Consider the following 23,431-nt stretch of genomic DNA (forward strand, 5'->3'; position numbering starts at 1 on the left):
ATATTACTCCCTTCTAAATTACTTCAAAGTCCATGGGAATGTAAAAGAAAAAAGGGTCCACGTCATTTTCTCAATAGATTGATCAGCAAGCCTGCAGTTTTTAAAAATAAAAACATGTGGTCTATCTTTTCAATGCGATACTGTTTACCCAAAGGAAAATAAAATAACCAATCACTCTTTCACACCCATTGAAAGAAACACTTCCTTTTCCTTGCACAGAAAAACTAACTCCCGTTTTGGACCCCCACGTCTTTTGAATGAATAAACATCCTCAGACAAGCACTCCATACCAATGTAAACCCTCATTGAAAAAGAATTTGCTTTTGGAGTTTTGTAGAAGGGTGCAACGAATGTGAATTTCCTGATTTGGTTGCTGCCTCCAAATCGTTCCAAATCCAAGAAAACAAATTCAGTTAAAGTCTCATCCACAGCCAGTTGCAGCCACAACCTATTCTCCCTCGAGATATTATACAAAGTGATCTCTAATGGTATACCAACAGGAAGCCCTGAAATGAAGTGAAAAGGATTTTCAAAGTCATTATCATGAACGTCCAATTCTGCAATTATGTGCTTGAGTTTTCCACAGAAGACAAACTGCTTCAAGGAGAAAAATTCAACTAACTTCTGAATCAGAAATGGGGTGTAGAAAGGTCCATCAGTAGAGAAACCAATCTCGTGCAATGATTTCTTGAGTTCAGTCACGAAATTGGAAGGTTGAATGGATAATTCCTCATGGAGAAATTCTACCCGTGACAATGTAGAATGCAGATTCTTCAAAGTTGTAAAATCATAGTAGACTTCAACACTGGACAACCTTAGTATAAAATTCAGTAATATCAGCTCCAAGACATGCAACTCCTCTTCTTTACTCAACCCTATGAACCTATACCTCATTTCTCTAAGGGTTGTGTCTAGTTTTCCCAATAAGAGACCCACCTCTCCCATTCCATAAAGGCAGACTTTTCTTGGGGAGATAAAGCGCAGCCATATCTTTGCCATCAGTTTCACAACCCTTAAATATTGCAACATAAAAGCTATTGAACCGGGAGATGACCCAGTAGTGAATGTTGCCAACACATTCTTCCAACTCCTGCAAGTGTCAAAAACTCAGAAGAGTCACTGATATAGGAATATGTAAGCAAATCAGGCAATTGTATACATGCAAACACCAATCCATGATAAAGAAAGAAAAGGACAGAATATCTAGTATCATAACATGTCTCTTCAATTTTTAAATTAAGAAAAAAAACGAAAACAAAAAATAAGGGGAAAAGAATGTTAAGAGAACAAAATATATTTTATTCCAACCTCAACGTCTTTAGTACTTCACCCGTGCATCCAAGTTGTATCAACTGCCAAATATCTTTGACCTTCTCAAGTATAAGATCCACAGCAGGAGTATCACTGCCATTATTTGGCACACCATCTTCAAGAGGTAAGAATGGTTCCTTCTTTTTGAAGTCAAACTCTGCAGCAGAAATAACTATGGAACTACTACAATGAGACAAATAAGCCAACAGGGTATTCTGGTCCATGACATCACTCAAAGCATGAGAAATCCTCCCTAGCAGTGTGACAGCATAAGAAAATATTCTCTGTGGAGTACTGCAAGTGCGCTGTTCATTTGAAAGTGGAGCTGAGATGGCCAGCACTAGCAGTGCAGCTACTCTCCTACTATCAAACCCCAACTTGCCACCAAAGGAAGGCTCAATCTGAAGTATATCCAAAAGTAGACCAGAAAAATCATGTCAATTGATCTGATGAGAACTAGTGTCATAATCTGATACAAAAGGGGACACACACACACACATACATAAGGTCTTGGATTTTCCCTTGTAATTCAAACAGACAATACAAGCTCTGATATCGAGTTTTGCACATAAAAACACGAATAGAACCTCACTCCTAGACCCATGTGCGCTCACAAATTATTTGGATTATTTTAAGTTGAATACACCTGTTAGCCCAGCCTCATCTCTAAGAAACCAACAACAATATGATTAAAATCTTTTGTCTGAGCATGTAATTAGGTGTTAAATCAAATATCAAGGAGCAATTACACCTACGTATAGAAAAGCTTTCGTATTTAATGATGACCCATGGATGACATCCTTTTGAAAATTTAGCTGGATCCCTACTAGGTGGATGTAAGATGAACACCAGATAAATAGACCCATTGAATGAATTGAAGCCCATTGACGTAAACAACATTGGTGCTATTAGTAAATGAAAGAATGCATGTTCATTATAAAAAAATATAAATAAATAAAAAAAAGGAATAAGAAGAAGAAAGAACCAGTATTCATCTATCAAACTAGTAGATCCAGCCATAGCATCTATCGTCATACTAACCTCGTCCGAAACCCTCTCAGTAATGTCAACTGCAAAATTCCCATGACATCGACCAATATTAAATATAACAGAAAATACATCAGCTTCATCCTGACATGTTCAAAGAAAGGAACCAAACTTTACAAAATAGGAAAAGACAATAAGATAAAATGAGTACAGCTAAAAATGGAAAATTTGTACTCCGTATAATTCTGTATAGCAAGAAAAAATAAAGGCAAAGAACACAAACCTGTGGATACATTTCCAAATTTTCTAGAAGGCCATCAACGGATAATTTAAACATAGCTATATCATTCAGCTTTATTACTCGAAGTACGTTCCTTGCTGCAGATCTTACCAAAGCACTAGAGTCAACTAGAGTGCTAAGAAACTGCAAAACAAAACAACGATACAATACTAGAAAATATGTACGACAATCTCATAGTCCAAGGAACAAATGCACAGAATCGTACAATTCCATGTGTATGTTTCAAAATTTAAGTGGGTAAATATTATTGCAAAGAAAATTAGTTAAAGGATAAGTATATACTTGAGAAAGGTCAAATTAAACCAGGGGACAGATGCTCAGTAATCATTTTGACCTCGCGTGTCAGAGGAAACAAACTGTACGAACTACAAGAAGTCATTGTGTTAAGTGTTTGGACAACTGAAGGAACAAGTTTAAAGCAGCACCCAAACATAACACATAGAGTGAACCCATTAAACATTTCCACAACCTGTGAATTTGATATCCAATTGGTTGGCTTTAAGAAGGATCAAATATTTACCATATGCATGTGTGTTTCTTGCACCTTTAGATGATCAAATAGTGCCATACAATGCATGGTTTCCAAAGCCTGTAACCGGACAACCATTGAATCATCATTCAGCACGTCCACCAATAAAGTTAAGGCTTCACCAGAAAAATCAGCAGACAATATGCTGAGTGTCTGAATGGCATGACAGGCTGACCTTCGTACCTACAGAATAAACAGACAGTCTCAATCGTAAAAATTTGAAAACCTACACCAAATTGCCTCTGAACAGCAGTAATTATCTATTAACGGCATCAAACAAGACTATTTAAAAACAGATCCAAATGTCAGATTTGTGATGGTGATCATGGGAGACAACATATAAAACCAATGCCACAGTCTACTAGGAGTGCACATTGGAATAATTGAGTTGTCCATCAATTAAAATCAGTACATGAAGTTCAAACTAATCAAAGACTAGATATCATATCACCTTCTTAAAATGACATAAGATTCAAAGTCTCAAACTGAACAACAAAATTATGAAACTCGCCTCACAGAATTCATCCTCCAGCCCATGCAAAATGGCTCCAGCAGCGCTTGATGCCGGTATATCAAATGGTTTTCCAGAGCACAGCCCAGGATAGGTCTTTCCTTTAATGCCAGAATGCACCTTCTTTGATAGGGTTTGTAATAGAATATCCTCCGACACCATACCTATCTCCCCAAGGGCATCAAAAGCTTCAACTCTGACCTTCACATTCATGTCTCTTACCATAGAACAGAGCTGCAAACATATATGACAGAGATATCAGGGCAACAATTTTACACAATGATTAATGATGCTACATTGCAACAAGATAAAAGAACGAGGACATCCTACCATGTTCTTGATACAGGATGATATCAGTCACCTTGTTTGGTTTTGTTTTCAAAATATGTCTTCTGTTTTTGTTTTTATTTTTATTTTTATTAAGTAAAAGCTAGATTGGTGAAAAAAAAATGAAAAATCTCAAAAGCACTCATCATTTTGATATGATTCTCTCTTTTTTATACGACAAAAGTAATTTTTGAAAATTTTAAAAATGTAAATTTGTAGTGTTTATTTCCGTCAAACTAATTTATATTTTTCCCAAAAATTTCAGAAACCAGATAACCAAACAGGGTCCTTGAAGATTTACTAGACAAAACTTGGCCAATTAAATTAGCAAAGCTATCCAATATTTCACAAATCTGATGACATATAACAAAAACTCAGAGAGAGAGAGAGAGAGAGAGAGAGAGGGAGAGAGAGAGAGTACATAAACCAAATCAAACCAAGCCTTAAGTCCCATCAAATGGGGTCGGCTACATGAATCATTCTTCTCCACGCGGCCCTATCAAAGGCTATTTCATTAGTCAAATTAAGTAGATTCATATCTCTATTTATAACGCTAGTCAACGTTAATCTAGGCCTACCCCATCCCCTAACACTTCCATCTACCGTTACAGCATCGCATCTCTTCACTACTGCCTCTGCTGGTTTCCGTTGAATATGACCAAACCATCTCAAACGATTCTCTCTCAACTTATCTTCTATCGGTGCTACTCCTATCCATTCCCGAATATACTCATTCCTAATCCTGTCCTGTCTAGTCTTACCACACATCCACTTTAGCATCCTCATCTCAGCCACACTCATCTTATCTACATGTTGTTTCTTGGTTGCCCAACACTCCGTCCCATACAACATAACTGGTTTAATAGCCGTTCTATAAAACTTACCTTTTAGTCTAGTGGGTATTCGTTTATCGCACAATACCCCAGACGCACTTCTCCACTTACACCATCCCGCCTTAATCCTATGGGCCACATCTGCATCAATCTCTCCCGCTGTTGTGATAATCGACCCTAAATAACGAAAATGTTCACTCTTAGGCAGTTATTGGTTCTCAATCTTCACTTCTCCTCTGCTTTCATTGTTACTGTTACTAAATTTATACTCCATGTACCCTTCTCCCACACTTTCATTATATGACACATTAGCTTGATTCCTCTATAGTTTTTACAATTCTGAACATCACCTTTATTCTTATAGATTGGCACTAAAATACTCTTCCTCCACTCATCTGACATGTTCCTAGTCAACAAAATTTTGCTAAACAACCTAGTCAACCAAGCAACTCCCTTTTTACCCAAATACTTCCAAGCTTCAATGGAGATATCATCAGGTCCTAAAGCTTTATTTGATTTCATCTTCTTAAGTGCAATCTCCACTTCAAATTTCCTAATCCTGCGATAGAACCTATAGTCTTGATTTATCGTATTACTGGCTATTTTTTCCCCTATTGTCGTACTTCCATGTTCCTCATTTAACAGTTTCTCAAAATAATTCTTCCATCTTTCCTTAATCTCATCATCATTCACCAATACCTTAGAATCCTCACTCTTGATGCACTTTACTTGATTAAAATCTCTTATTTTCCTCTCCCGTATCTTAGCAAGTTTGTATACCCTCTTCTCTCCTTCCTTACTATCTAGTCTAGTGTATAGGTCATCATAAGCTTTCAACTTAGTCTCTCTCACTACTTTCTTGACCTCCTTATTAGCCAATCTATAGCTCTTAAGGTTTTCCTCAGTTCTATCATTCTGCCACTTTTTAAAACACTCTTTTTTTGCCTTAACTACCGCTTGAACCTCTTCCCTCCACCACCAAGTTTCCCTAGAGCTGGGTCCCGTTCCTTTCGACTCTCCAAGCACTTCTATTGAGATTCTCCTCATACAATTGGCCATCGAATTCCACATAGTGTTAGCATCACCTTCTAAGTCCCAAGTACCTTCCTTATCCATTCGATTCTTAAATATTTCTAGTTTATCCCCTTTTAGGTCCCACCATCTCGTCCTACGACGCCCACTATCCTTCCTAGCTTGGTATTGCCCTCTAAAACATAAATCTAGTACCAAAATCCTATGTTGAGAGACCAGACTCTCTCCAGGAATCACCTTACAATCATTGCATTTTAGGCAGTCCACTTTTCTCACTAAGAAGTAATCTATTTGGCTCTTAACTACTCCACTCTTAAAGGTTATCAAATGCTCATCCCTTTTCTTATACATAGTATTGGCCACCACCAGGCCAGAAGCCAACGCAAAATCTAAGATTCTCTTTCTAGCCTCATTTCGGTCACCAAAACCGTATCCACCATACACCCTCTCATAACCTAGTTTATCTATGCCCACATGGCCATTAAAATCTCCACCTATAGCCAGGTTCTCTCCTACGGGTATCTCCTGTAAGATCTCATCCATTTGCTCCCAAAAATCCCTCTTAGTCTGATCATCTAACCCTACTTGAGGGGCGTAAGCGCTAATAATGTTCAATATATTCCCTCCAATAACTAGTTCAACTAGCATAATCCTATCTCCTTTCCTAATGACCGCCACCACACTTTCCACAAGACCCTTGATAATTATGATTCCTACCCCATTCCTGCGTCTATCCTTACCACTATAATAAAGTTTAAAACCAGTATCCTCAATTTCCCTAGCTTTCTCTCCCGTCCACTTAGTTTCTTGTATGCAAGCTATACTAACTCTCCTCCTAATCATAATATCTATCAATTCCATCGTCCTACCAGTTAAGGTTCCTATGTTCCAAGTGGTTACCCTAAACCTATAGTCTTAGACTAGCTTTTTTACCCGCGTTCGTCCAGAAAAACGCAAAAACCTTTGCCCATTTTTCACCGCACCCAGGCGTCGATGCGGCGCCTCTTGCTCACCTTTCAAAACACCCGGAGGCAGGCGCAACGCGTCACTTGAGGGGAACGACCTAGCATTTAAATGGTTCAAAGTAGGATTCATTTTCATAAGGGATCCGAGCGGCTTTTTTACGTGTTAGTTGTCGGCTACCTAACACACAACCCTCCTCCTTAACCCAGGCTTGGGACCGGCGGAGTTGTTAACAACCCCGGCGGAGTTAGAGAGAGAGAGTACATGAGAAGTTTAAAATTAGATCCATAGGATATTGGAACCAGATGCAAGATTTCACCCTACAGGGTATTTTTATATGAGAATCATGGATAGTTCTTTCCAGTCACCCTGACAAGATACAAAATATGCATCCAGTTTTAGCACAGACAAATCATGCATAGAATGTATGAACCTCATGCCAATATATCCTCTATTGAACAATCTATACCAATATGTTACAAATAAATTTAACAACAAAAGCCTCAGAAATCAACGACAGCGTTATTAATACATCCAAAAAAAAACTACTTTCACAAATTGATTTCACAAAATGAAATTTCACCTATGTTCTCATACCTAATTAACATAGTACTTTAAATAATACCTGGATAAATAATGCATTTGACAAATCTCTCTTATTATCGTCATGGTTCAATGCCACAAGTAATTGTCCCCACTGAGCAACCTGTACACAACATGAACTAAGCCCATTAAAATCCTATTGTCCATATATCTCAGATTGATTGATGTTAAAGCCACCATCCTAAACTTTTAGGGATCTAATAATTAAGAAGGTAAGCAGAAGTGAAGTTACCAGCTGGGCATAGAAAGTACTATAAATGTAAAAAAAAGTTAACCACTTTACTACGTAGAACATATCAATGAACCTTGGATTTACAGAGTGGAAAGAAAATAAAACAGAAATGAAATTACTAATCAGCTTAGCATAGTAAAAAAAAATGCTAACCACTTTACTACATAGAATGTAGCAGTAAACCTTGGATTTGTTAAGGAAAAGAAAATGAAAGATAGAATATTCATTTTTTATGGGTTAATCAAACAAAAGATTATTTTTTTTCATTTTTGCAAATTCTATTATTCATTTTCTTCTTATTTTCCTAACCCAACCAAACAGGAGAAACCTTCACTTCATTTTGTTTTCCAATCTTTTTCCTTTTACTTTTACTTTTCCCTCTCCACTAATCTGAGACCCAAATACAGCAAAAAAAAGTCACTTAAAAGACCCCCTATATTGATAGCTCAAGCAAGAAGCTTATCAACACCAAATTCAAAAGTAAACTTTGAGCGAAAATAGCACTGTTCGTGAACAAAGATTCGAACAAAAACCATTACATTTGCTGCAAATCAAATACAAAAGCTATAAAAACAGGTGTTACGGGATTGTAATTCACTGCCAACCCCAAAAGAGTTCATTTCATATGCATCTAATAAGATTTATTACACCAAACATGTGTTCTAAACCACATTTTACCATAGCATGAGCACAATAGAGATTGCATTATCTCTAAATTTCCTTCCCTACAAACAGAATTAGCCAGACAAAATAAAAAAAAAAAAAAAAATGGACAATTCAAGCAAACAATGGCAAAAAACAAAGAACATACCGCGCGAACAGCTGAAGATCTTACACAATCCTCCATATCGCTCAGAAGCTCAACACCACGGCAATAGCAACTCTCAACCAGAGTACAATCCTCAACAACAATGGACTTGCACAGACCAAACAGTCCATCCAAAGCAACTCTCCTCACATACGGATACGGATCCTTCGTAAACCCTAAAAACACAGTCAGCAACAAAGGCGGCCGAATCCAAAACCTCTCCGCATTCAACAACAACCAATGCCGAACAGACACACTTGGGAAAAAACAGAGTTTGAGAAATAGACTCTCGCTAAGCTCACTGAGGTCAGAAGCTAGGGTTTGGTTTGATTCAGCGATTGAGGCGAGAACGGAGAGAGAAGCGGCGAGGGTGCGAGTTGAGGTAGGGTTGCAGAGGAGAGAAAATGAGTGGACAGTTTGAAAGATGGACTGAGAAAGGTGGCGGCGGTGGGCGGCGAGGTCGGAGAGGAGAGAGAGAGTGTGGCGGAGAGAGAGAGGGTCGCGGTCTGGTTGGAGAGAGAGTGATAGGGTTTGGAGGAGAGAAGAGATGGTGGAGTCGGAGGTGGAAGGGTTGAGGATGAGAGATCGAGCGAGAGATAGGGCTTGCAGAGAAGTGGAGGCGTCTGTGGGTTCGTTGAGAATTTGCTCGAATTTGGCGCCAAGTTGTTGCTCCATTGATGGAGTTGGCGTGTGCTGTGAAGTTGTCTGAAGCAATCCGAGACGATGGGGACGAATTCGGTTGTGACTGAGACACCCTCAATCACCAACCCCCGCCACCCCCCTCAATCACCAACCCCCGCCACCCCCTCACGTGACACGGGTGGTAGTTGAAAAAAAAATAAATAAATAAATAAAAAATTAATTAAGAAAGAGAGGGGTCAAAGGGGTAAAAAAAAGAGGGTCTTAATCATTTTTCGAGATGAATTTTGGGGAACAGTTTCGCTACAGACCCTAGTGAAACATGACCCCCAGGACCCTAATGAGTTGGCAGTTGAGGTGGAAGAAGGATGTGTACACGCACGCAGTGTGAGAAAAATAAATAAATAAAAGAAAAATAAAAGATTGATAGAGCGGGAGCCCAAACCCAATATTATCATTCCTCGTCTGTCCACATTGTTGCCGCTATAGCTCTCTGTCATCCTCCTCATCCACTATAGCTCTTCGCCGTCGACAACGGCCATTGCAATCGCAAAGCAAACCACTAAAGCTAGTATTATCCCAACCTACAAATCCATCGGTATTCAATTTTGTCCACCCAAACTCTGGCTTTTCCTACGTACACAATCCAAATGATCTTGCGTGTGAGGTAGATGTAATCTTTGGCTGCATCTCTGTCTATCATTGTCCTCAATCTTTGGCTGCATGTCTGTGTCTCGCTCTCCGTCCCTGTCTCTGTCTCTGTCTCTGTCTCGCACGTACTGTGGATCGGTAGTTTATGAGGTAAACTTTTCCCCCAACTCTCCAAATAAGAAATCAGTAGTAGTAGTTAAACAAAACATAACTTCCTATAGCATTTTATGAGGTAAAAAATCAGTTTCATTAACTTTCTATAAGATTTCTCTAAAAAATCAGTTCCATATATGACTATGGAACTATTTTTGGACTTTCAAAGTCTTAGCACTTCATTTGATAGATCTTTATTAATTCTTCACATACTTTCAGTGGGTTAAAGGTTAATATATTCTTCAATTAATTCAATTTTTTATGTTCTCATGTCAAGAAACTTCCTCAAATTCTGTATAATGGATCTATATGACTATCCCCAACCCCAGTGACTCAATTGGACATTCCCTAAAAATCAATTTGAACAAATATTATGTGATAAAGGGTTGGGGATAGTCACATAATCTCAAATTTGAATATGGTCACTTAGGGTTGGGGATAGTCACATAATCTCAATTTGCTGATATTTGTTCGTACACTTTGGGGATAGTCACATAATATTTGTTCAAATTAGTTCCATTTTTTAATGTTTGTTCAAATTAGTATTTGTCCTCAATTTGGGCATTATGTTAGAGAACTGATTCATTGTGTTTTGTTTGGGCATTGTGTTATATAATCATTCTGAAATCATTTAATTGTTATTTCATTATGCAAAGTGGAAGAATGGAGGTTGATTCAAATGTTGGTGACAATCCTTCAATAAATGAGGGTGAAGAAGTTGAAGAACTTAAAAAGAGTGTGTGTTTTAGCTCAAGGGAAGAAATGTACACATTTTATGGCAAATATGCTAAGCATGTTGGTTTTTCTATAGCTCATAGAGCACAACATTTTGGAGATGATGGGCAATTAAAAAACTTTGCAATTGAATGTTCTCGAGAGGGGAAGAGAAAAAAGAAATCAGAAGTCAACCCTTTAAAGCCATCTTTGTCCACAAAAATTGGTTGCAAAGCAAGGGTACAAGGTAGTGTTCAAAAGGATGTGAGATATAAACTAACCACAGTTAACTTTGAGCATAATCATGATTTGATTCCCACCGACTCATGTCATTTTGCAATGAATAAGAAAATTCTTACTCATGTGAAGAGAAAATTAGAAATTAATGATCAAGCAGGGATTGGGGTATCTAGCAACTTTCATTCAATGGTTGTTGAAGCAAGAGGATATGAGTCTTTGACATTTGATGAGCGAGATGCAAGGAATTACATTGAGAGAGCTAGAAAATTGAGGATTGGGGAAGGTGATGTCGAATCACTTCAAAGTTATTTTATGAAGATGCAAGCACATAGTGAGAGATTCTTTTATATAATTGATGTTAATGAGGAGTTTCGTATTAGAAACTTGTTTTGGGCTTATGCAAGGAGTCGGGTGACTTATGAAGCATTTGGAGATGTTGTTTCATTTGACATAACTTATCTGACGAACAAATATGACATGCCATTTGCTCTATTTATAGGAGTTAATTATAATGGACAGTCAATTTTGCTTGGTTGTGGATTGTTACCTAGTTAAAGCAATGACACATTTGTTTGGCTATTCAAGTCATGGTTAAGTTGCATGTCAAATCATCCTCCAAAAGCTATCATAACTAATCAGTGCAGAGCTATGCAAAATTCTATAAAAATTGTCTTTCCATAAGCTTGACATTGATGGTGCTTATGGCATATCATGAAGAAAATTCCAGAGAAGTTGAAAGGATATGCTCAATATGAAGCCATAAAGTTGGCTATGCAAATGCAGTTTATGACTGTTTGACAAGAGTTGAATTTGAGAATAAATAGGAAGAGATGCTTGCAACATTCAATCTTTATGATAATGAGTGGTTAAGGGTACTATATGATGAGCGGCATCGATGGGTACCTGTCTATGTTAAAGACATTTTTTGGCCTGGTATGTCAACTATACAATGAAGTGAAAGTATGAATGGATTTTTGATGGATATGTAAACCCAAAGACTACATTGAAGCAATTTGTTGAACAATATGACAATGCCTTGAGAAGTGAGGCAGAGAAAGAGAAGAAAGCAGACTTCAAGTCTTGACACAAATTGTTTGATTACCTAACTATATATGGTTTTGAGAAGCAATTTTAGCAAGCCTACACCAATGCAAAATTCAAAGAAGTTCAAGGAGAGTTGAAAAGATTAGTTTACTGTCAGCCGTTGTTTCTGAAAGAGAATGGGTCCATTTCTACATATAATGTCCAAGAAACAATGGTAGTTTGTGAGAAGATGAAGCATGTGGAGTTTGTTGTCTATTTTAATTTAATTGAATGTGAAGTTCAATGTATGTGTTGGTTGTTTGAGTTTAGAGGCATTATGTGTGCTCACTCACTCGCTATGCTTGTGAGAAGATGCACAAATAAGGTGCCAACTAAATACATTCTGCCACGTTGGAGAAAATATTTGGATAGAGAGTACGCATGTATCAAAACCACATATACTGGCTTTGGGAATGATTTCAATGCAAGTTGATATGAGAAGATGAACAAAAAATTGATTGCCATTGTACAACTTGTTGGTAACTCTGAAGGCAAAACTAAAATTATAGATTTTGGGTTGGATGAAATTAAGGAGAGAGTCGTGAAAGAAGAATCAGGTGATGAGAGTAATTTATCATGTTCCAGAAAAAGTCCGATTCGCATTGGTTCTACACAATGAGCTACTAGGAAGAAGGTGATTAGTCCTTTGGTTACTCGGCGAAGAGGTCGTCCAATTACCCAATGAAAGGTTGCCAAAGTGGATCAAATAGTGAATTGGTTGAAGGCAATGGCAAAAAAACAAACAAAAGTAAATGTAAATTGTGCATAATTTTTTTTTTTTTTTTTACAAATTGTATTCAAGTATGTAAAAGCAATTCATAAATTTCAATCTTGTTTCATTCTTGAACAAATACAGGCTACTAAGGTGCTTCAATTTGGAGCTAAAGCTGAAGCTCAATCTCATGCTACAGCAACAACATATACACTGTATTATCCTTATATTATTGACACGCAAAACAGTATATATGTACCGGTACGTGTTCGAAAGAGAAATTCACATCAATTGTTTGTTTTCACAAATTTTGTTCTTCTAACATGTACTTTTAATTGAATTATCATAGGTGGTCGATGGTATTGGAGGCACATCTCTTACTTAATCGGACTTTATAAGAGGCACACCGGGAAGTTCGATGAGTGTTCCAACTCAGATTTATAGTTCTGCATCTCTAACACCATCGACTTCTAATGCATGCACATCGGGAAGCTTGTATATTAGGGACATGTTTGACGAACTTGTTAAAGTTGAACAGTTTATTTTTTAGATTGCATCTTATTATGTTCCTACTTTGGATTTGTAAAACATGTTGTCTATTAATTATCAATGAAGATGTGTTATTATTATTATTTGTTATGTAATGAACTTAGCAATATTTACTACTATTGTATAGTGATTGTGAACAACTATTGTTGAAAAAATATTTATTTACTAATATTGAACAAAGCGTATTTAACAATTTCTCTGTATTAAACAATGTGCATTCGATGTGTATTCAATGTGTATTCAATGCGTATTCAATAGTTTCTCTATATTCAACAATGTCTATTCAATAGATTCCTTGTATTCAACCATGTGTATTCAACATTTTCCCTGTATTCAACAATGTATATTCAACATTTTCCTTGTATTCAATAATGCATATTCAATAGTTTCCCTGTATTTAACCATGTGTATTCAACATTTTCCCTGTATTCAACAATGTATATTCAACATTTTCCTTGTATTCAATAATACATATTCAATAGTTTCCCTGTATTTAACCATGTGTATTCAACATTTTCCCTGTATTCAATAATGTCTATTCAATAGTTTCCCTCTATTCAACTATGTGTATTCAACATTTTCCCTGTATTCAACAATGTCTATTCAATGAGTAATCAAAAAATTATACAAGTGTCACGACCCAAACCCACCCCTAAAGGTTTAGCATCGTAACTGGCTAGTAATCCTTGGATTACCAAAGGCCTTCCTGTACAATAAAAATAATCGGGGCTTGCAGAAGCAATGTACAGAAATACACCAATAGTCCAATGAGCTGTGCATCTATATGAATAGACATTAATCATGCAAAAACATTAATTTACCCACATTCAATACATAACTTGTAACTTAACATTTTATACATAGCATATGCACATAACGAAAGTTTACTTCACAATCAAAAGCTTGACAACGGCCTTCCAGGCCTAGCCCCAACTCAGAGGCACACAAAACAACTCGGTAGGCTTCAAAACGGTGACTCAGCTATAGACCCCTTCTAGGCTCGCCCTCCAAAATGCTCACCTATATATATATATATATATATAAATAGTGAGTTAAAACTCAGTGAATAACATTAAAGTAAAGGGGTTAGTGAACGAATTCCAAATACAATATCCGTAAAACAAATCATATCACAATCAATCATAATTGTCTCATATCAGAACATAATGTAATGGTACATCTCACAGAACATATCACATATCGTCTTCCGACTAGAGTAATCGATTTCGGATATCGATTAAACACATATCACCACAATGAAGTGGCTAACGAGATCTCGTAAACAATCATATGTCATGGCCCCGCATTTACCTGTCGTCCGCCATGACTTGGGACTTTCTGTGGATGCCATAATGTATTTGCAAATAGAACATTCGTTCACATGATCAAAATAGCATTTCAAACCTTATCACTTAACAGTAACAGTTAAAACATAATTCATATCAATATATCTTTACAGAAATGTTACTCACAATGACCTTTCAATACCTGTTGTTCGGTCTTCGAGTCTTGACCTACAAACACAAATATTCATAGCACAATTTCTTAATATACATTCGAGTCAATCAGTCGATTCTTAACCTTATTCGGTTTATCCGTTACTTGTTCGTTCAGTTGTTTCTATTCTTTCTTTAATTTCTTTCATGCTTATAATATGCATATGGATGTGTATGACATGTGAAAATCATGTAAATGAAGGCCCATAAATCAGAAAACGGAAAAATAATAACATTGGAAAATCTGCCCTGTTTGGCCGCACTTGTGGTGGTCATGGCCGCACCTGCGGTGGTCATGGCAGTGTGCAACTTTCAGCAAAATGAAGGTTGGTCGTTCGAGCAGTGGCCCAAGCCGCTCGAGCGGTCTGGGTTGAAATGGTGGTTGAAACTGCTTTGCTGGAACAATGCAATTCTGTAGCGGGTTTAGGCACAATTCATGCAATTAAGTCCAAAATCTTCCAAGATTACATCCTTTTGAATTCCTTTAAGCCATGCAAGGAAACATAAAAGCATGGACATGAATTTTCAACATGAAACACAATTAAAATTTTAAAACAAAGCTCAAGTGTTCAATTGAAATATCAGAGTTTTAATTAATTTCAAAAATTACAAAACATGCCTATTTTGAGCTCTAAATTAAAAATTCATGGAGTTTCCTCCTCCAATTTGAAGAACTATGCAAGAAATCAAATGTATGAACAAGAGTTTCATGAAATTAAGTCATGCATGTCAAAACCTTGAGCTAAATTCTTCAAATCTAACCATGCATGTCATGTTCTTGCACTAGTCTTACAATTTCTTCTCTTTTATGTTTATATGAATTCTTAACATTAAATTATACTACTAATCTCTTATTTATTCATGGTCTTTACTTAAAACAAGCCAATGCTTAAAGGATTAAGAGGGAAGCATTTCAATTTCATAAAATCGATGGAAATTCTTACCTTAAGTTTGTGAAGTTATGGAGATTTCTGTTGGACAATCTTCACTGTAATTAAATTAATTAATTCTGTTTTGGTACTAAACGACAAACAAAATATAAAAGAAAAATAGGAAAGAAGAGAGAATGTTTGATTACAAAAATCAAACTAGAAATAAAATTAAATAAATAAAAACAGATTTTATTTTGTTACAAAAATAAAATTAAAATCTGATTTAATAAACAAATAAAACAGAATAATAAATTAAGCAACTTACTTGATTAATTTCTTCGAATAATAATCTGACCAAGTCCAGTGTTTGACACTGTGTCCTTAAGACAGATTCGTCCTCTCCTCAGTGCTTTCAGAATATGGACGTCTATCTCCCAGGATGAAATGATCAACAACAAATAAATGCAGCACCACAATTTATTTGTTCAACGAACACACTTAGTGTATACACTCTTTAACACAGAATAATAATGGAATAATTGCAGCAAAATGCAGAGATGAATTGTAGCAAAAGAGGGACGAAAATTGGAGTGAATCTGATCAAATGAGGGCTGGTCCATTTATAGAAGTAATGACACCCTTTAATTTTGAATTGAACAGGTAGCATACCTGTTTGAACAGGTACTGTACCTGTTGGGTTTGAATTTGAACACATAACCGAATCTGTTTGAATTTCAAATCTGTTCGGGTGGATTTAAATTTGAACCGAATAGATTCGGTTTTGGATAGATCCGAACCTGTAAAGAATTTCTGAAGAGGTGCAAATAAAATTTTGAATTCAAAAATTAATATTAAAATTTGGACAGAATTTATTCTATCAAAAATAAATTGAATTCAAATATTTTTGGCCCAAAAAGATTAGTATTAGGCCGGACAAGCCCAATCCAACCTCACACCATGCACCCGCGCTCAAGCCCAGGCCCAGCCCAGCCCAGCGGCGGCGACGACACGCACGTGCGTGTGTGGTGATTTTTGGGTCCAATGGGTCTAGCCCATTTTGCCCATAACCTCTCCCTTCTACAAACTTGGGTACCTCTTGGGGCACACCCCAAGTTCCAATCGCATGCCTTATAAACCCATTCAAAACTTCCCACCAAATCAATGTAGGACAAGCCATTTTTCAACCTTGAGGAATTTCCACCAAAACTCCATTTCCATGGAGCAAACTTTGGCTTCAATTTTCCATTCACTTGATAATGATTTTGAGCAACCAAATATACCACGTGAATCACAACGCGGCATAGAACGTGCTGCCACTTTGACCAGCCAAATTTGACGCTCGGGTCCCACCTAAATAATAGATCAAAGTTAGGAAAAAATTCTTGTTTTACCAGAATTTTCCAACCATTTCCAACAATCCCCCACATGCATAGAATTTGATGACAACGAAAATGTAATAATATGCAGACTTTATCCAAAGAGTATAAGTCGAAAATATCTTGCATCAAGATAGGTAGCTTTCGGCCTTGAACCTTCTCTAGTGATAACCTATCGAACTTACTAGCTAACCAATGGACGCGATGCCTTGAATTGTTCAGCCGTTTGTGTAAGCCAAGACAATAGATTTCACACAAAATATCTTCTAACATATCGTGATTCTCAGTGTTGTGTTTATTTTGGCCTTGAACGCTCCTGGTTTTCATGAGTGCTTCTAGAGAATGTAGCATCTTCATTCTCATAGAATCGACCCTAGTTCGACACTCATATAGGTGATTCTTATTGTGAGTATCTCCTTATACTCGTCTTGATTTTATGCCTAAATCAAGATATAAGTAATCATTAAAAGCAATGCTTATCCTTATACCCCTGCATACAACACATGTTGCAGATATCACTCTCACCATAGGAATGGGTATGGAATTTTAATCCCTTGGTGATTTCTGGCGAGCCACACATAACTTAGTTGTCCCTTTGAACTCAGTTCTTGGGATCTCCAGTCATATAAGTAGGGTTACCATTATGATGACTCTTATGTAATAGGCTTTAATCCCATCCCCTTCGATGAACTATACACTAGCTCTTTTGTCAAACCTTTTGTTAACGAATCCACAATATTCTCTTTAGATTTTATATAATCTATTGAGATTATTCCATTTGACAACAATTACCTTACGGTATTATGTCAACGGTGAATATGTTGTGACTTACCGTTATACATATGATTCTGTGCCCTGCCTATTGCAGATTGACTATCACAATGAATGCAAATAGCTGGCACAGGCTTTGGCCACATTGGAATGTGTTCTAAGAAGTGACGAAGCCATTCTGCTTCTTCTCCTGCTTTGTCTAAAGCAAAGAACTCAGATTCCATTGTAGATCGTGTGATGTAAGTTTGTTTCGTGGATTTCCAAGAAATAGCAGCGCCTCCCAGAGTAAAGACATATCCACTAGTGGATTTTGAATCTTTAGTATCCGATATCCAATTGGCATCACAATAACCTTCAACTACTGCAGGATATCGAGTAAAGTTCAAACCATGATCACGGGTAAATCTTAGATATCTAAGAACTCGAATGATTGCCTTTCAATGGTCTTCTCCGGGTCACTAGTGTACCTACTCAATTTAATAATAGCATACGTTATATCAGGATGAGTACAATTCATTAGGTACATTAGGCTCCCAATGATTTGGGAGTATTTTAACTGAGACACTGTATCACCTTTATTTTTTGATAAATAAAGACTGATGTCTACAGGTGTTCTAGCTAAATTTGTGTCATCCTTGATAAATTTACCAAGAATTTTCTCAATATAATGTGATTGAGATAATGCATATCCATCAGATGTTTTAGTAATTTTCATTCCTAATATAACATCTGCGACCCCCATATCTTTCATATCAAATCTTTTGTTAAGCATTTGCTTAGTTGATTTGATCATGTTTTGATTGTTTCCAATGATAAGCATGTCATCCACATAAAGACAAACTATGACATATCCTAGGTCAGTATTTTTAACATAGATGCATTTGTCACATTCGTTTATCTTAAACCCATTAGTAAGCATTGCATGATCAAATTTTTCATGCCATTGCTTAGGTGTTTGTTTTAATCCATAAAGAGACTTTACAAGCCGACAAACTTTCTTTTCTTGCCCCGACACTACAAACCCTTCGGGTTGCTCCATATAGATCTCTTCATTTAGGTCACTGTTTAAGAAAGCTGTCTTAACATCTATTTGATGTATCTCTAAATTAAACAACGCTGCTATAGCAATAAGCATGCGAATGTATGTTATTCTAGTCACAGGGGAATATGTGTCAAAATAGTCCAAACCTTCCTTTTATCTGTAACCTTTTACTACAAGTCTTGTTTTATACTTGTCTATTGAACCATCTGCCTTCATTTTTCTCTTGAATATCCACTTATATCCAAGAGGTTTAGAACCTGGTGGAAGATCCATTAATTCCCAAGTATGATTTTGCATAATGGATTCAACTTCATTATTAACAGCTTCTTTCCACAAAGGTGCTTCAGGACCTGTCATTGTTTCCTTAAAGCTTTGAGGTTCGTTTTCTAACAGGTATGTCAGAAAATCTGGACCAAATGATTTTAATGTTCTCGCTCTCTTACTTCGTCTTGGTTCATCATCAGTAAAATCCTGTTGGTCAAGACCATTACTAGTCTCTTGTGTTTGACTGTCATTAGTCTCTTGACTTTGTGTACAATCATAAGTTCTTCTCAGTGAACTTAACTCCTGTCATTTCTTGTAAGGAATTTCTTGTAAGGAAAGACATGTTCAAAAAATACAGCATTCCTTGACTCTATAATAGTGTTCACATTTATATCAGGTATTTCTGATTTATAAGTCAAAAACCTATATGCACTACTATTCTGAGCATAACCAATAAACACACAATCTACTGTTTTTGGTCCAATGTTAGTCTTTTTAGGAACAGGAACTTCAACTTTTGCCAAACACCCCCACACTTTTAAGTATTTATAGAAAAGTGGTCGACCTTTCCACAATTCCTAAGGAGTGCTGTTGGTTTTCTTGTAGGGTATTCTGTTAAGAACATAATTAGCAGACAATATTGCTTCCCCCCACAAGTCCTGTGGTAAGCCTGAACTTAGTAATATGGTATTCATCATTTCTTTTAGGGTTTTATTCTTCATTTCAACAATTCCATTTTGCTGTGGAGAATAAAGTGTTGTAGTTTAGTAAATAATGTCATGTTGTGCACAAATTTCATTTAATGGTGCATCATATTCACCTTCCCTATCACTTCTAACCATTTTAATGGTTTTACCAAGTTGATTTTCAACTTCTGTTTTGTAGAGTTTAAACATTTCTAAGGCTTCATCTTTACTTCTAAGTAAATAAACATATCAATATCTTGTGCAATCATCGATAAATGTTATGAAATACTTTTTACTTCCTCTAGTTTGAACAAATTTAAGATTATATACATCTGTATAAATTAATTCTAGAGGTTTTCCTTTCAACCGATTTAAATGGAGCCTTAGTTAGTTTCGCTTCTACACAAATTTCACATTTATGATTAGGATTAATTTCAAACGTTGGTATAAAATCTAAACCAATTAATTTACGCAAAGCATCAAAATTCACATGTCCTAATCTACCATGCCATAAATTCGACTCAAGAATATAAGCAAAAGATGTGTTATTCTTATTCATAACAACTTTTGGTACAACTGTCATTACATTTAGTTTGAAGAGACCATCACTCATATATTCCTTACCAACATACATGTCACTCTTTGTTAATACAAATTTATCAGACTCAAAGACAAGCCTAAAGCCATTTTTACTTAACAAAGAACCAGAAACTAAATTCTTCCGGATGTCAGGTACATGTAGTACGTTATTGAGGGTCAGTTCATTCCCTGATGTCATCTTCAAGATCACCTTTCCTTGTCTAGCCACAGTAGAAGTAGAAGAATTTCCCATGAAAAGTTGTTCACCATTTGCAGCTTCATTGTAGGTAGTGAACATCTTCTAGTCCACACAAATATGATGAGTTGCCCCAGTGTCAACCCACCATTCCTTGGGATTTCCAATCAAATTAGCCTCAGACACCACAACAGAGAGGTTGATGTCATTTACTCCGTCAGAGATGTAATCTGATTCAGTTACATTGGCTTGATTGGTGGTCTTCTTGTTTGTACTTCCATGATCCTTCTTAGGACGGCGGCAGTCAAAAGCTCGATGTCCAGTCTTGCCACAATTATAGCATTTTCCTTTGAACTTCTTGTTGCTATTATTGTCGCCTTGTTTAGGACCATCTCCAGTAAACCTTCTCTTTTTGTTATGTGGTTTGTGAACTTGTTCAACCACATTAGCCTTGGACTCAATGGGATTTTTCTCATTCCTTTTTTTCAGCCTTACGGTTATCTTCCTAAATTCTCAGTCTTACAATAAGTTCATCTATGGTCATCACTTTGCGTTTATGTTTTAAATAATTTTTGAAATCTTTCCAACCCGGTGGTAACTTTTCCACTAAAGCAACAACTTGGAAAGACTCATTAAGAGACATACCTTCTGAATGAATATCATACAAGATTATTTGAAAATTTTGAACTTGAGAAATTATCGTTTGGGAGTCTACCATAACAAAGTCCAGAAATTTACCGACGACAAATTTCTTTGTGCCGGCATCTTCTGTCTTGTATTTCTTCTCCAAAGAATCCCATAATTCTTTTGCTGACTTCAAAGGACTGTAAACATTATACAGCATGTTGTCAAGGTCATTGAGGATGCAGTTTCTGCACAGGGCATCTGAATGTTTCCAAGCATCTACAGCGGCAACAACTTGCCGATCACTTTCACCCCTTTAAGTGCTGGAGCCTCTTCATGGAGAAACCGGGCCAAATTAAGAGTTGTAAGATAGAACAGCATCTTCTGCTGCCATTTCTTAAGCTCAGTATTGTTAAATTTTTCCGATTTTTCTCCATGATTGATTGGTACTTGAACATGGTTCTGGATAGGGACCGGTGTTGGTGTAACAATTGGATTACCACTTCCAGTTGCAGTTTCAGTTGTAGTAGCAATAAAATCTTATAACAAAAATTAGAAAAACAAACCACAAATTAATTTTCTAGTTACTAAAACCAGAAAATAAATTATAACATAAAATAATTTTATTTTCCTTGTTACTAAAACTAGAAAAATAAAATACCACAATAATTTTCTGTAACACCAAATAATATCCTACAATTGTTAATGACACCAGTATATTACTACTAGTTGTCAAAGAAAATAGACAGTATATTACTACTATCTGTCAAATAGTTTATAATACTATTTGTATTTTCCAACCAGAATATCACTTTGAAAACACAGAAAATTAAACACAATGAAGACACCAAAAACGAATCTGTCTAAGATTGTTAGATAATCTTCACTGTAATTAAATTAATTAATTATGTTTGGGTACTAAATGACAAACAGAATATAAAAGAAAAATAGGAAATGAGAGAGAATGTTTGATTACAAAAATCAAACTGGAAATAAAATTAAATAAATAAAAATAGATTTTATTGTGTTACAAAAATAAAATTAAAATATGATTTAATAAACAAATAAAACAGAATAATAAATTAAGCAACTTACTTGATTAATTTCTTCGAATAATAATTTGATCAAGTCTAGTGTTTGACACTGTGTCCTTAAGACAGATTCGTCCTCTGCTCGGTGCTTTCAGAATGTGGACGTCTATCTCCCAGGATGAAATGATCAACAAAAAATAAATGCAGCACTACAATTTATTTGTTCAACGAACACACTCTTTAACACAGAATAATAATGGAATAAATGCAGCAAAATGTAGAGATGAATTGCAGCAAAAGAGGGATGAAAATAGGAGTAAATCTGATCAAATGAGGGCTGGTCTATTTATAGAAGTAATAGCACCCTTTAATTTTGAATTGAACAGGTAGCATACCTGTTTGAACAGGCACTGTACCTGTTGGGTTTGAATTTGAACAGATAACTGAATCTGTTTGAATTTCAAATCTGTTCGAGTGGATTTAAATTTGAACCGAATAGATTCGGTTTTGGACAGATCCGAACTTGTAAAGAATTTCTGAAGAGGTGCAAATAAAATTTTGAATTCAAAAATTTAAATTTAAATTTAAACAGAATTTATTCTATCAAAAATAAATTAAATTCAAATATTTTTGGCCCAAAAAGATTAGTATTGGGTCGGACAAGCCCAACCTAACCTCACACCACGCACCCGCGCCCAAGCCCAGGCCCAGCCGAGCCGAGCCGGCTGGACTAACAGCGGCGGCGGCGCGCGTGCGTGCGTGGTGATTTTGGGGTCCAATGGGTCTAGCCCATTTTGCCCATAACCTCTCCCTTCTACAAGCTTGGGTACCTCTTGAGGCACACCTCAAGTTCCAATCCCATGCCTTATAAACCCATTCAAAACTTCCCACCAAATCAATGTAGGACAAGCCATTTTTTAACGTTAAGGAATTTTCACCAAAACTCCATTTTCATGGAGCACACTTTGGTTTCAATTTCCCATTCACTTGATAATGATTTGGAGCAACCAAATATACCACATGAATCACAACGCGGCATAGAACGCGTTACCACTTTGACAAGCCAAATTTGGCGCTCGGGTCCCACCTAAATAATAGATCAAAGTTAGGAAAAAATTTTGGTTTTACCAGAATTTTCCAACCATTTCCAACAATTTCAAGTTCTCCTTCTCTTCTTCCTAACTTCTTTCTCTTGTTGAACTCCCTCACCATGTGTTCTAACCATTCTCTCTCTACGTGTAAGACTATCTGGGTGTAAAGGAAGTCCACTACACTTTCCTACTCTAATTCAATTGATGACTATGAAAAACACTAGG

The 23,431-nt window shown here is 36.4% G+C and overlaps 2 protein-coding genes across 2 annotated transcripts; one reads left to right on the forward strand and one right to left on the reverse strand.

Moving 5' to 3' along the window:
* Positions 1–39: 39 nt before the first annotated feature.
* On the reverse strand, positions 40–9,212 carry SIEL (ARM repeat superfamily protein). Its single transcript, XM_082919008.1, has 8 exons — positions 8,441–9,212; positions 7,420–7,500; positions 3,640–3,873; positions 3,120–3,311; positions 2,582–2,722; positions 2,353–2,442; positions 1,309–1,712; positions 40–1,090 (listed from the first exon to the last, which is right to left on the reverse strand). The coding sequence occupies exons 1-8, from the start codon at positions 9,110–9,112 to the stop codon at positions 172–174; spliced, it is 2,733 nt and encodes a 910-aa protein (XP_082775134.1). The 5' UTR covers positions 9,113–9,212; the 3' UTR covers positions 40–171.
* Positions 9,213–10,543: 1,331 nt separating this feature from the next.
* Positions 10,544–11,389, forward strand: LOC145821301 (protein FAR1-RELATED SEQUENCE 5-like). Its single transcript, XM_082917801.1, has one exon. It carries the CDS (start codon positions 10,544–10,546, stop codon positions 11,387–11,389), a length of 846 nt encoding a protein of 281 aa, XP_082773927.1.
* The last annotated feature ends 12,042 nt before the right edge of the window (positions 11,390–23,431 follow it).

This window comes from Camellia sinensis, chromosome 3 (assembly GCF_055761805.1).
Source record: "Camellia sinensis isolate YWXY chromosome 3, ASM5576180v1, whole genome shotgun sequence".
Taxonomy (NCBI): Eukaryota; Viridiplantae; Streptophyta; class Magnoliopsida; order Ericales; family Theaceae; genus Camellia; species Camellia sinensis.